Source organism: Silurus aristotelis (assembly GCF_946808225.1).
Source record: "Silurus aristotelis genome assembly, chromosome: 16".
NCBI classification, from domain to species: Eukaryota; Metazoa; Chordata; class Actinopteri; order Siluriformes; family Siluridae; genus Silurus; species Silurus aristotelis.
Window position 1 is genome coordinate 24,594,729 of NC_139589.1, and position 14,400 is coordinate 24,609,128.

At 34.5% G+C, this 14,400-nt stretch overlaps 1 protein-coding gene across 1 annotated transcript in view; it reads left to right on the forward strand.

Moving 5' to 3' along the window:
- ccbe1 (collagen and calcium binding EGF domains 1) overlaps nt 1–13,806 on the forward strand; it is a 59,250-nt gene extending 45,444 nt beyond the window's left edge. Inside the window, 5 exon segments of the mRNA XM_083563555.1 lie at nt 2,263–2,371; nt 3,090–3,229; nt 5,678–5,713; nt 10,845–10,880; nt 13,430–13,806. Of these exon segments, the coding sequence (XP_083419681.1) occupies nt 2,263–2,371; nt 3,090–3,229; nt 5,678–5,713; nt 10,845–10,880; nt 13,430–13,657 (549 nt within the window). The 3' untranslated portion in view covers nt 13,658–13,806.
- Nucleotides 13,807–14,400: the final 594 nt, after the last annotated feature.

Sequence of the window (14,400 nt, forward strand, 5' to 3'; positions counted from 1 at the left end):
GACATACAGAGAGAGAGAGAAAGAAATGGAAAGACTAAGAGAAACAGAGAGACACAAAGACAAACAGAGAGAATAAGAGAGCCTAAAAGAAAGACAGAGAGACAGACAGAGAGACAGACACTGAAAGACAGGCATAGAAAAAGAGAGATCAACAAAAAGAAAGTGTAAGAAACAGACAAAGAGTCAGAGAGACAGGCAGAAACACAGAGAGAGAGAGATGGAGAAAAAGAAACTGGGAGAGAGACAGAGAGACAATCAAACAGAGATTGAACGAGGAAAGAGAGATGCTGAGAGAGAGACAGACAGAGAAACTTAGAGACAGACAGAGAGACATTGAGGGACTAACAGACAGTCAAAGAGACAAATAGTTAGACGTTTAATAGACTTTAATGTTTCCTTGACTGTAGCTTTATTAGCCTTGTAGCTTCAATACAAAACCAAAGATGCAAACTTAACACACACACGTCCACACGCCCCCACCCAAACCCACACACACACACACACACACACACACACACACACACACACACACACACACACGCACATGTTCCACTGTCTGCATTTGCTGTAAAGTGAACATGTTGTTTGATTACTTCAGCTTGTCGAGATCTCGTCGTCTTGTGTTTCTCATTAGTCCTGAGCGATTTTGCTCAGAGAACACGTCGCACGCTTGACACGCGGATCGTGGGAAATACAGGAAGTGAAACACGTTCAACAGACGTTTTACGAAAAAAAACCCACCAAAGCAAACTCCAAATGGCTTTTAAATTGCTCCGAATCCAGACGCTCACAGATTTATGGACGAAGCCCGAGGCTACGCGTGGCTGTGTGCTGGCTAGCCGGTGATCTCTGGAGGTCACGTGTGTGTGTGTGTGTGTTACGCTGTCTGAGGCTTGAGGGTTCCGCAGGTAAAGGATATTTCCCTCCCACGCTGAGAGGGAAGCTTTGAAGTGCAGCTCGGTGGAACACGGGCCTCGTAAAAGCGGCACACTGATGTGTAGACACGGACACGCATTACTCACCGCTCGCCGCTTGCACATGTTATAGCTTACGGCTCCGATTACGTGCTAAAGGTTAGCACACACTAGTGTTCTTTCCCTGTCAGCTATAGTGTTTGTCATGCCATCGTGTCAGGACCGCGCCATCTAAAACCACTGCAGAACTTCTGCTTATTATCCACGATGATATTCTTTTACTTTTAACAACTCACTCCTAGTTCGATGTCTTTGTTTGAGTTGAATGTTGGAAAATATATCATATAAAACATCAGAAATGCTAGCTTCAGCTACGACTGAAATAACGAGCTAGTTCAGTCATGCGGACAAAGTAACTAGTTGAAAAACTACTGTTGGCTTTATTTCAAAGGACAAATTAGAATAAACAGAATGAGTAGCTCTGTAGCTCATATCTTCCCGTCCAAGTCGTTCGTTCCTTTGTCACATAACTCCTATAATTATTGTAATAAATAATGTAAGAATAAAGATTCAGACCAAAAAAAAAAAAAACCTGATCTGTTGCATTGCACAGTGTATATGGGAGTCACGTGACAAAAGAACGAACGACCAGATGACTCGTGAGATGAATTACTCAATTCTGTTTCTTGTACCTAACCAACGAAGATTTCGCGATGCTTTGCTCTGTCGCATCCAGTAGAAAATGAACAAAACGCTCTTTGAAACGACTCTTTCTTCTGAGTCACATTAAAAACTCGTTTAAAATAACCGAACTGATCATGAACGACCCAACGACCCATCACTACTAGCTATTTCCCAACACTGTATAAACTGCTTGGTGGAAACTACGAGTGTGGACTAGTTGGAGGAAAAGCTAAACATAACCATCAAGTCCTTCGAGTAGCATTTGGTGTTTCAAAGTTAGTAATTTTCCATTACTGAATACCATACACAGTGTAAGCTGCTAGCTAGGAGCCTGGGCTAGTTACAGGAACAATTATTGCATATTTTAAAAACAGCTATGATGAGGCTATTAAACCGTAGTCAAGCTAGTAGCATCAGAACTTGTAGCTAGCTATTTCCTAACAGTGAATATGGCACAAGGTAGAACATTTAAGCCTCGGCAAATTATGTGAAAACCTGCGTCTTGAAAACACTGTGTGAGCTGCTAGGTGGAATGTTTAATGCTAGGCTAATGATAAGACTGATTCAGCAGATTACAATAAAATCTGAAATAAATATTTTTTTAGATGTTAGCGAGTCCAGGTTTAGATCTTGTACACAAACCATTCCTCTGTCCTGTACGCAGATGTCCATGCTGGTGAGCAACACTGAGGTCAACAAGCAGATGACCAATGAGAAGATGTTGACAGGACATTCGTTCCTGCCTGGACCTCCTGGACAACCCGGACCTCCTGGTGAGCTTTAGCCCTCTGACACGTCTTTTTGTTTTACCGTTTTACTACCTTAACGTGAGATATCGGCAATGAGGTGAAGATTGTGGAACGTATGGGACACGTCTGAGGGAAACGTCAATAGTTCCAGTTGCTAGCTAATAATGTTGTTAGCTACATTTCCAAAAGGCTTTTGTGCTTCCTTGTTGATAAATAATAAATGTTCTCCTGACCTCAGCTGGTCGAACTTCATGTACATTGCGTGTTCTCTTTCCTATGTTCGATTTCATATGCTTCATGTTAGCGCACCATAAATCAGCACTCTAGCACTTCAGTTCTCTTGTTACACTACCCGATGGTTCGAGCTTTACTCTTCAGCAACTTTTTCTCCTGTTTCCTCGTATTAAACTGAAAATCTGGGAAGTCTGGTAAATCTGTGTGCAGACCTCAGGCCTCGAAACGGTGTATCGTTTCATAGAATTACAATTCAGGGTGTAACGATTAGTTCCTGACCTGCAATTTTGGTCAAACCAAGCCTCACAAACCTCTGGAAATGATTTTATTACCATTCACAGACATGTTAAAAGTATGTCATGTTTTGACATCGAGATTCTGTTGAATGATGTTATGCACTGTACAGTTTTTCCATAAAAATGCTACGGTTATGCTAGTCATAAGATATTACTGTTGAGGACAAGGTTAAATTCTCATATCCATTGCACTTACTCTTTCTCTTGCTCAGGAGTTCCTGGTCCTAAAGGTTCTCCTGGACCCCCAGGTAGAGCCGGTGCTCCAGGTCTGCCAGGTCCTCGGGGCCCAATGGGGCCAATGGGTCCTTCGCCGGACCTCACGCACATCAAACAGGGCCGACGTGGACCGGTGGTGAGATTCCGATTACTAAACCATTTGTTTTATCGTCACATGACTCGGTCACGTCATCGTAAATATAAATCTTTAAATATTCAGTTCAGTTTTATTTCTAGAGCGCTTTAAACAATAGACATTGTCTCAAAGCAGCTTTACAGAGATAAAGTGGTTATAAACATTACTAAACAATATTAAATTATAATTATTACATAATAGAAAAACATTCAATTATACCATTTTATTATGTACAAATATTTAATATCAGGAAATATTTATTGTTAACAGATTAAATTAAGTAAAAAAAACTGAGATTCACGTTTGCCTTAAAGACTTTTTGTTTGAGTTTAGTCGAATCAAAAACTTTATAGAACAAATGAAATTATAACTTTATACCTTAAAATCTTCCCACATCTGAACTCACAGCTCAAATCGACTTTATATGCCACATCTTTTGCCTTTTCTCCATTATAAAGACAATTTCCATTGTGAAACGCGCAATAGAAATAAAATCGATTTTGATTGAATTAAACAGAATTAAATTAAATTTTGAGTCAAACTACAAAGCTTTTGCCATCAAACCAGGAGTCACACGCTTACAATTAAATCCATCACACAACATAAATGAACTCAAAACTTACTACATAAAGTGCAACATGTGCAACATTAAGTCCAAAAGAAAAATGGACAACATGAGATAAAGAGACAGAAACATGGCAACACTGCAGCATCAACCAGTACAGTACAGATGGTTTGTGCAAATAAATTGTTTGTATAAAAATCTGAACTCTATGAACACAATCCTTAAAATTTTACTTGATTCAAGAGTCAAAGTGTCATATACCTTAAAGTATGAGTCAAAATGAGACAAAATGTAAGTTATATGATATAAAATACAAGTCAAGTTGTGAGTCATAAAATTTTCCAATGTGAGTCGTGAATCTCAAACTCTGCACTAGAATATGAGTTACAAGTCATATTAGTTTATAAATTAGAGACTTAAATAGCATTTTTATTCATTTTGAATAAATTAAACCTTAACCGTATTAGGTTAACTGTATTAACTGTATAAGAAGGAAAAAATCGCAGACACTGGAGACTCTTTCCTCAACATTAATAGACAACTACTTATAGGAAACGTTTCTGTATAAATGAATAAATAAATAAATAAATAAATAAATAAATAAATAAATAAATAAATAAATAAATAAATGGATCATTAGTCTTTCTGAATCTGTTTTATATTGTAAATCTCCAACATACTAGCCTCTGCTATCAGCCAATCAGAATCCAAAATAATTTTTTATTGTAGGATACATCACAGTAAACATTAAAGACTCGAATGTATTATCACAGCGGTGCTTCAGTGAAGTGAAGCTGCAGGTGTCCAGCTCACGATCAGGTTGAGTTTAGTTCTCTGACCTTCACTGACCCTCCGGAGGGAAAAGCAGTGCAGCTGCACAGGAACAACTCGAGCACAACACACCACGTTCCTCAGCTCCCCAGTCCTGCTTCGTATCTCCAGCACAAGCGCACGATGTTCTGAATATTGTCATGAATGTAAAAGGGTATAATGAAACCTTTATAGCAGGAGCCTTAGCATCATACAGAAAGTGGGAACACATCAGTATTAGCACAGAGAGCAGCATTAGCAAGCAGAATTATAAACTAGCGAGTTAGCATACTGCTTACTGTATGTACTATAATGTTGATAATTCGAATATTCCTTTCTTCATATTGATACCTTTTATAGTCTAACATTCTCATATTGACCTTTTAATCTCCAGCATTGTTGAAGGGAAAAAAGCTTATTTATAATATAAAGGGCGCTGAAACTTACACCCTCGACACCCCGCAGCTCAGAGGGTCACATGACCTCCGAAAGCGTGAACACTGCTGCTTTATTTCTTTATTTTTGCCTTCACATGCTGACAAACGAGTAAAAGTGTAAAGGAACCTAATCAGAACATGTTATGGGAACTTTAACAGATCCAGAATCAGATCTAACATACAGCATCTTCAACGCAAGCTGGGTGTCTGTTCTTACATTTCATAAAGGAAGAGCGAATTTACAGAATATATATATAAAAAAAAAAAGTCAAATAAAAAATAAATTGATAATAATAATTATTATTATTATGATTATTATTAAGAATATTATTATTATTATTATTATTATTGCTGTCATTACTTACTTATTACTAGAATAATATGTAATAACTTAATAGATTGTTTATAGTAATAATTCTTATTCTTATTATTCTTATTATAAATTATTATTATTATTATTATTATTATTATTATTATTATTATTATTATTATTATTATTATTAGAACATTATTTATTATCACTCTTATTTGTACTGTTAGTGTTTTAATGTAAAGTGTGTATTTAACATGAGTAATGTGTGTGTGTGTGTGTGTGTGTGTGTGTGTGTGTGTGTGTGTGTGTGTGTGTGTGTCCAGGGTCCTCCCGGTGCTTCAGGCAGAGATGGCATAAAGGTAATATGTGTGGGGGTTTTTTGTGTGTGTTGTGTGTGTGTGTGTGTGTGTGTGTGTGTGTGTGTGTGTGTGTGTGTGTGTGTGTGTGTGTGTGTGTGTGTGTGTAGGTGTGTTTGTATGTGTGGGTCTATGTGTGTGTGTCTGTGCGTGTGTATGTTTTCAGCTCCCCTGGAGTCCAATCAATAATGAAAAATGTCATACACACATAATAAGAGAAAGAATGTGTGTGTGTGTGTGTGTGTGTGTGTGTGTGTGTGTGTGTGTGTGTGTGTGTGTGTGTGTGTGTGTGTGTGTGTGTGAAAGACTGATTAAACTGTGAGATTCCAGCAGCTGAAACAAAACGTTGTTTCATTCTAAAGCCAAATATTTGCAGCGTTTTATTCGAATGAGTCAAGCGCTCACACACAACAACGCTAATGCAGTGCAGATTTCATTACCTCAGCTCACGAGTTTAACAACAACCTGCTGTAAATACATGAAGTGTCAGAAAATCAGCCGAGCCTGAAAACAGCAACAACATTCTGTTAATATCACAAAATCCTCTTACATTATACTCTTATTATACTCATATTCTACTCAAATTATATTTACAATATACTGACATTATACTCATATTATACTCACCTTATACTCATATTATACTCAAATTATACTCACCTTATACTCATATTATACTCATATTATACTCACCTTATACTCATATTATACTCACCTTATACTCATATTATACTCAAATTATACTCACCTTATACTCATATAATACTCATATTATACTCACCTTATACTCATATTATACTCATATTATACTCATATTATACTCATATTATACTCATAATATACTCATATTATACTCATATTATACTCATACTCACCTTATACTCATATTATACTCATATTATACTCACCTTATACTCATATTATACTCATAATATACTCATATTATACTCATATTATACTCATACTCACCTTATACTCATATTATACTCATATTATACTCACCTAATACTCATATTATACTCAAATTATCCTCACCTTATACTCATATTATACTCAAATTATACTCACCTTATACTCATATTATACTCAAATTATACTCACCTTATACTCATATTATACTCATATTATACTCACCTTATACTCATATTATACTCATATTATACTCACCTTATACTCATATTATACTCATAATATACTCATATTATACTCATATTATACTCATATTATACTCACCTTATACTCATATTATACTCAAATTATACTCACTTTATACTCATATTATACTCATATTATACTCACCTTATACTCATATTATACTCAAATTATACTCACCTTATACTCATATTATACTCAAATTATACTCACCTTATACTCATATTATACTCATATTATACTCACCTTATACTCATATTATACTCAAATTATACTCATATTATACTCATATTATACTCATATTATACTCACCTTATACTCATATTATACTCATATTATACTCACCTTATACTCATATTATACTCAAATTATACTCACCTTATACTCATATTATACTCATATTATACTCACCTTATACTCATATTATACTCAAATTATACTCACCTTATACTCATATTATACTCAAATTATACTCACCTTATACTCATATTATACTCATATTATACTCACCTTATACTCATATTATACTCAAATTATACTCACCTTATACTCATATTATACTCATATTATACTCACCTTATACTCATATTATACTCATAATATACTCATATTATACTCATATTATACTCATATTATACTCACCTTATACTCATATTATACTCAAATTATACTCACCTTATACTCATATTATACTCAAATTATACTCACCTTATACTCATATTATACTCATATTATACTCACCTTATACTCATATTATACTCACCTTATACTCATATTATACTCATATTATACTCAAATTATACTCACCTTATACTCATATTATACTCATATTATACTCACCTTATACTCATATTATACTCATATTATACTCAAATTATACTCACCTTATACTCATATTATACTCAAATTATACTCACCTTATACTCATATTATACTCATATTATACTCACCTTATACTCATATTATACTCAAATTATACTCACCTTATACTCATATTATACTCAAATTATACTCACCTTATACTCATATTATACTCATATTATACTCACCTTATACTCATATTATACTCACCTTATACTCATATTATACTCATATTATACTCACCTTATACTCATATTATACTCAAATTATACTCATATTATACTCATATTATACTCATATTATACTCACCTTATACTCATATTATACTCATATTATACTCATATTATACTCACCTTATACTCATATTATACTCAAATTATACTCACCTTATACTCATATTATACTCATATTATACTCACCTTATACTCATATTATACTCAAATTATACTCATATTATACTCATATTATACTCATATTATACTCACCTTATACTCATATTATACTCATATTATACTCATATTATACTCACCTTATACTCATATTATACTCAAATTATACTCACCTTATACTCATATTATACTCATATTATACTCACCTTATACTCATATTATACTCAAATTATACTCACCTTATACTCATATTATACTCAAATTATACTCACCTTATACTCATATTATACTCATATTATACTCACCTTATACTCATATTATACTCAAATTATACTCACCTTATACTCATATTATACTCATATTATACTCACCTTATACTCATATTATACTCATAATATACTCATATTATACTCATATTATACTCATATTATACTCACCTTATACTCATATTATACTCAAATTATACTCACCTTATACTCATATTATACTCAAATTATACTCACCTTATACTCATATTATACTCATATTATACTCACCTTATACTCATATTATACTCACCTTATACTCATATTATACTCATATTATACTCAAATTATACTCACCTTATACTCATATTATACTCATATTATACTCACCTTATACTCATATTATACTCATATTATACTCAAATTATACTCACCTTATACTCATATTATACTCAAATTATACTCACCTTATACTCATATTATACTCATATTATACTCACCTTATACTCATATTATACTCATAATATACTCATATTATACTCATATTATACTCATATTATACTCACCTTATACTCATATTATACTCAAATTATACTCACCTTATACTCATATTATACTCAAATTATACTCACCTTATACTCATATTATACTCATATTATACTCACCTTATACTCATATTATACTCACCTTATACTCATATTATACTCATATTATACTCAAATTATACTCACCTTATACTCATATTATACTCATATTATACTCACCTTATACTCATATTATACTCATATTATACTCAAATTATACTCACCTTATACTCATATTATACTCACCTTATACTCATATTATACTCATATTATACTCAAATTATACTCACCTTATACTCATATTATACTCATATTATACTCAAATTATACTCACCTTATACTCATATTATACTCATATTATACTCACCTTATACTCATATTATACTCAAATTATACTCACCTTATACTCATATTATACTCAAATTATACTCACCTTATACTAATATTATACTCATATTATACTCACCTTATACTCATATTATACTCATAATATACTCATATTATACTCATATTATACTCATAATATACTCATATTATACTCATATTATACTCATACTCACCTTATACTCATATTATACTCATACTCACCTTATACTCATATTATACTCATAATATACTCATATTATACTCATATTATACTCATATTATACTCACCTTATACTCATATTATACTCAAATTATACTCACCTTATACTCATATTATACTCAAATTATACTCACCTTATACTCATATTATACTCATATTATACTCACCTTAAACTCATATTATACTCAAATTATACTCACCTTATACTCATATTATGCTCATAATATACTCATATTATACTCATATTATACTCATAATATACTCATATTATACTCATATTATACTCATACTCACCTCATCATATTTACATTATACTCATATTGAACTAATGATGATCAGGTTACTAAAAAAAACCCACAATGAAACCAATCAGCTTTCAACAGGGATTGCACACATTATTCACCGTCATCTCTGGGGTTTTTTAGGTTACTTGGCAGAACCTGGCCACTGGGGGCGCTGTTAGAGAAATTGTGCCTGGGCCCCACACATCGCTGCTCACAGCTTTATTCATTATGTTAATAAGCAATCTATAACTAGATTTCTTAATTTTACAAGCATATGCTTTGTAATGTGTTTATTTTTTTACTTAAAGAAACCTGAATACCGGTCATGTATATTATAGTCACCTCCGTAACTATTGGCACCCTGGTTTTATTTCAAATGTTTAATTAGGATTAAATACATTTGCCTAAATTAGTGCCAATTATGCAGACTTATCAGACTTATATAAACTATATCAGACTTTTCCTAAGAATGAGAAATATGACTAGTTCAAGGTCAACTTTCTATACACACACACACACACACACACACACACACACACACACACACACAAACACACACACACACATACACACACACACACACACACAAGGGGGATGTTGCCGTTATATTTTTTAGCTCTCCAGAACAGAATGGAGAACATCTGGCCGTGCTTTCTGCCCTTGCATGACCTCAAGACCTTCACTAATCCCTTCACCGAGGTCAAGTACAATTCACGTCGTCATACCTTTTACCCAAATGAGCTACAGCCCGATTCTAAATGGAGCGAGGAACCAGCACTGGGATAACATTCACACACATTTACACACAAACACACACACACACACACACACACATTCACAAATACTTTGTTGGCTTCATCCTTAGTGTTTGGTGATTAAAACAAATCTGAATGAGAATGAGGACAGAAATACAGAGGGAAAGGTATCAGATTGAAAGCATGTTTTTATTTCCCGTGTGATGGTGGATTAAGCCGTTCTGTACGACTTGTTCACTGTAATCCCACTAACCTAAATATTTTTTCGGATCCTCCAGGGGGAGAAAGGGGCTCCTGGACCTTCCGGACCTCCGGTAAGAACCTCCCATCATGCCACTTCTTCTCGCTGTGTTTCCCTCTGGTCACCTTGTCTTGCCCTTCTCGAGTACCGTTGACCTTTGACCTCTTGGACACACACTTCTGGACCCATGCTTCCTGTTTCCGATATTCAGGTCATGTTTTGGTATCTGGTGCTTTTTTCGTGTTGACTGAAGGGACTGTACAGGGATCAGCGGAGGATCATGGAGGATTGTGTGGAGGATCGTGGGAATTTATTTGGAACATCTTAGAACTCTCGGTCAGGGTGAGGGGGAAAAAAGCTCTGCTGGGAGTCGTCACGATCAACGATAATACCTTCTATCAGTGAGGCGTTAGAGCGTGAGCTGCTGTGAGAAACTGAGCTCCAGGGAACGTTCTAGATGATGAACTCCTTGAGCACACATTAACTGCGTTGCCAAACAATGCAGCATTTTTTACATTTCTAAACAACAACCAATGGTGAGTTATGGCTGCCATTATGTTCCTCTGACACCATGGGCTGTCGAGATCATCCAGGATTTGCTATATTATGATCATCTAACAAAACTAAGATGGCCAACATGGTGAAACGTTAAAACGTTCACGTCTTCACACCTGACAATGGATGCTTGATTTTTTTATTACATAAAAACTCTTGATGTAATGCACTTATAGGAAAAGAATCAATGACAGAGTCTTATGATGTTCAGAGTTGATCGATTATTATATTACTCTTTATTTCACTTTTTATCCATTTATAGCCACATTTCATGTTGTGGAACTTCCTCGAAACAGATCAGTTCCTGTTCAAAGTCACATTATAGCAGCGATAAACAGTGAGTCCCTCACCTGCATCTCTTCATTTCTTTATCAAAGGTATAAACAATAAAACAATAAAAGACAAGACAAAAAAAAGTAGCTTGGCGTTATCTGAAAAAACGCAAAACCTTGAAACACTGGAGACTCCTTCCAAAGTTTAGTACACGTCCCTGTGAATAAGCTGTTGCTATAGAAACGAGATGGTATTAATATAAACCTGTGATTATGCATCTGTAATATAAAATGTATCAACACCATCTGATCTGTTTCAGTGCAGGTTGTTGAATGTCCATCAGAGGGCAGTCAGACATTTGTTTCTCATTATAACCCCCCCCCCCCACACACACACACACACACACACACACACACACACACACTTCCCACCCAAACGCAGTCACAAGTGCAGAAGTAAAAAGCAGTGGTGATTTGTAGCACGGTTCGTTCAAGAGGTCAAAGGTCAATGGGCACTACTCTGCTGTTTTATTTATAGGAGGCAAAGAAATACGGCTTTGTAGATTTACGCTACACTGGTTTTTACATTGACTTTGAAACATTGCCTGTGAAACATAATTAATTAGAATTATGACAGAAAAATGGAGGACAGATGGGATTTTAGAGTTCTGGTGTCTATTCAGCGATACACTCCTTACATTGGAGGAAATCCAAAGTGCATTAAATAATAAAGTGTGAATTATAGAATCACTGACAAGATTTTATTTAAACATAAACACGTACAAACCTGGAAAAAATTTATTTTTATTACATTACAGATGACATTTTTTCTACAGTAAAGCATAAAGAAGTGGGTGGAGTTAATGCAAATAGATTTATTAAATTAAATCGATTTATTGCCTACAGTGTGATTTAAAGAAAGAAATCGTAGAGAAATCATAAGCGTAATCATAAGTTAACACTTTAAAATGGGCAGGTATTAAATTTGTAAGGAAAAGAAAACAGAATTTTAAATACATTTTGTTTATTGTATATTATATTGTATAGTTTGTATTGTTTAAATCTTAATGATATTATAATGGGTGCATAGTCTTACATTACACACTTTGTGTTTTTCTTTTCTGGGATTCATCCTTGAAATACAAACTCAAGAACAGTTATTTTCTGTAAATCATCCGCAACTGGCAACATAACATTTTTTTACCCAAATTAGCAGTTGTTGTTTGTAATATTAGTAAACAGGAGCCTGAATAGCTAGAAGACATTTATCATTATTATTTTAAATAGAGGTCGACTGATTTATCGGTTCTGCTAAGAAATCAGAAACGATAGTTGATCCCTGGAACTATCGGCTATCGGCAAAAATCCATAGCGATAGTTTTTCCGGTCTGCTCTCATTAAGAGAGCGGCCTCTAGAGGTGAATCACTGATACTACGTTCTGTTTGTTTTTACATGTGAGACTGCGCGCTGCACAGAGAGCGCTACATTATATTTATTATTTATAATTTAATTCTAGTTTTAACATCAGGAATCTCTCATCTGATATCACTAACGTTAGCTAGCCTTTCTTATCTCGAACTAGATTAGACTAGCTCAGATTAGACGTTAGATTGGGCAAATCAGTTCTCGCTGTTTTGTAATAAATCCCTAAATTATCGTCATCATTGAAACTCTTAAAATGTGACTCATACAGTTGAAGCTAGCGGATGGAAATCAGAAGTTATTTAGCAGGTTGGACATTTTTGTTGACGTTAGTTGGTAGCAGCTAATATGAGCTCCCATTGTGCTGTTCAGGGACCTCCAGGATCGTTCGACTTCCTCCTACTGCTCATGGCCGACATCCGTAACGACATCGCAGAGCTGCAGCAGAAGGTGTTCGGCAAGCAGATGCCGTCGCCTGCTGAGGATTTCTGGAAGGACGGCGTGGACTTGGGCTCCGGAGAGGATTCCAAATCCAATGGTCCATCAAGAAGGAAACGGAAATCTCCTGCTGCTTCTCCTGATCCTGACTGGAAGATCTAAGAAGTTTTTCATTTCAGAAAAGAACTGATTGGTGCGAAGAGAGCGAGAAGTTCAAAATGTTTATTTAACGCCATACTCTTTTACACGAAGCCCTGAATGTATTGCTTTGTATGAAATTCTATTTTTTTAACATAAAAGGTGTAAATATTTATGATTCTCCTCGTCTAAATGAATCTTTTATTGTACAGAGAAACACAATGGAGGGTGAAAATTTTAATTAAATCCAAATTGTTCAGGATTTATTCAGTGATGATGGAAAGATTCTGAACAATTGGGATGTAAAGCAAGTAGCCAGAATGTGACCTTTATGCAAAATCATAAATTTACAAATTACTGGGAGTTTAATTACATTGAATTAACAATTATTTTCAGATTTTATTGTATATAATAGATCTGATTCTGACTGTGGAATGTTGGAGCGTGATGGTGGTCTGATGTTCCTTTCTCCTTTCTCCATATTACATACACACACACACACACTCACACACTCATACACACACACACACACACACACACACACACACACACACATTCCCACTGTCCTATAAGTCTTTTGCTTGTCCTGTAAATTATTTGCCCTTTTCATCACCTGTTCTGTTCCTTCCTTCATCTCCAGCATGTTCATCTCGACAGCGTGATGTGTGTTTGACCTTCTGCAGCTCAGCACTGACCTTCAGTATTTTCGCTGCATGACTTATGAGTTCCAAAAAATGTGAACATGTGAAAATTATTAAGACCAAAGA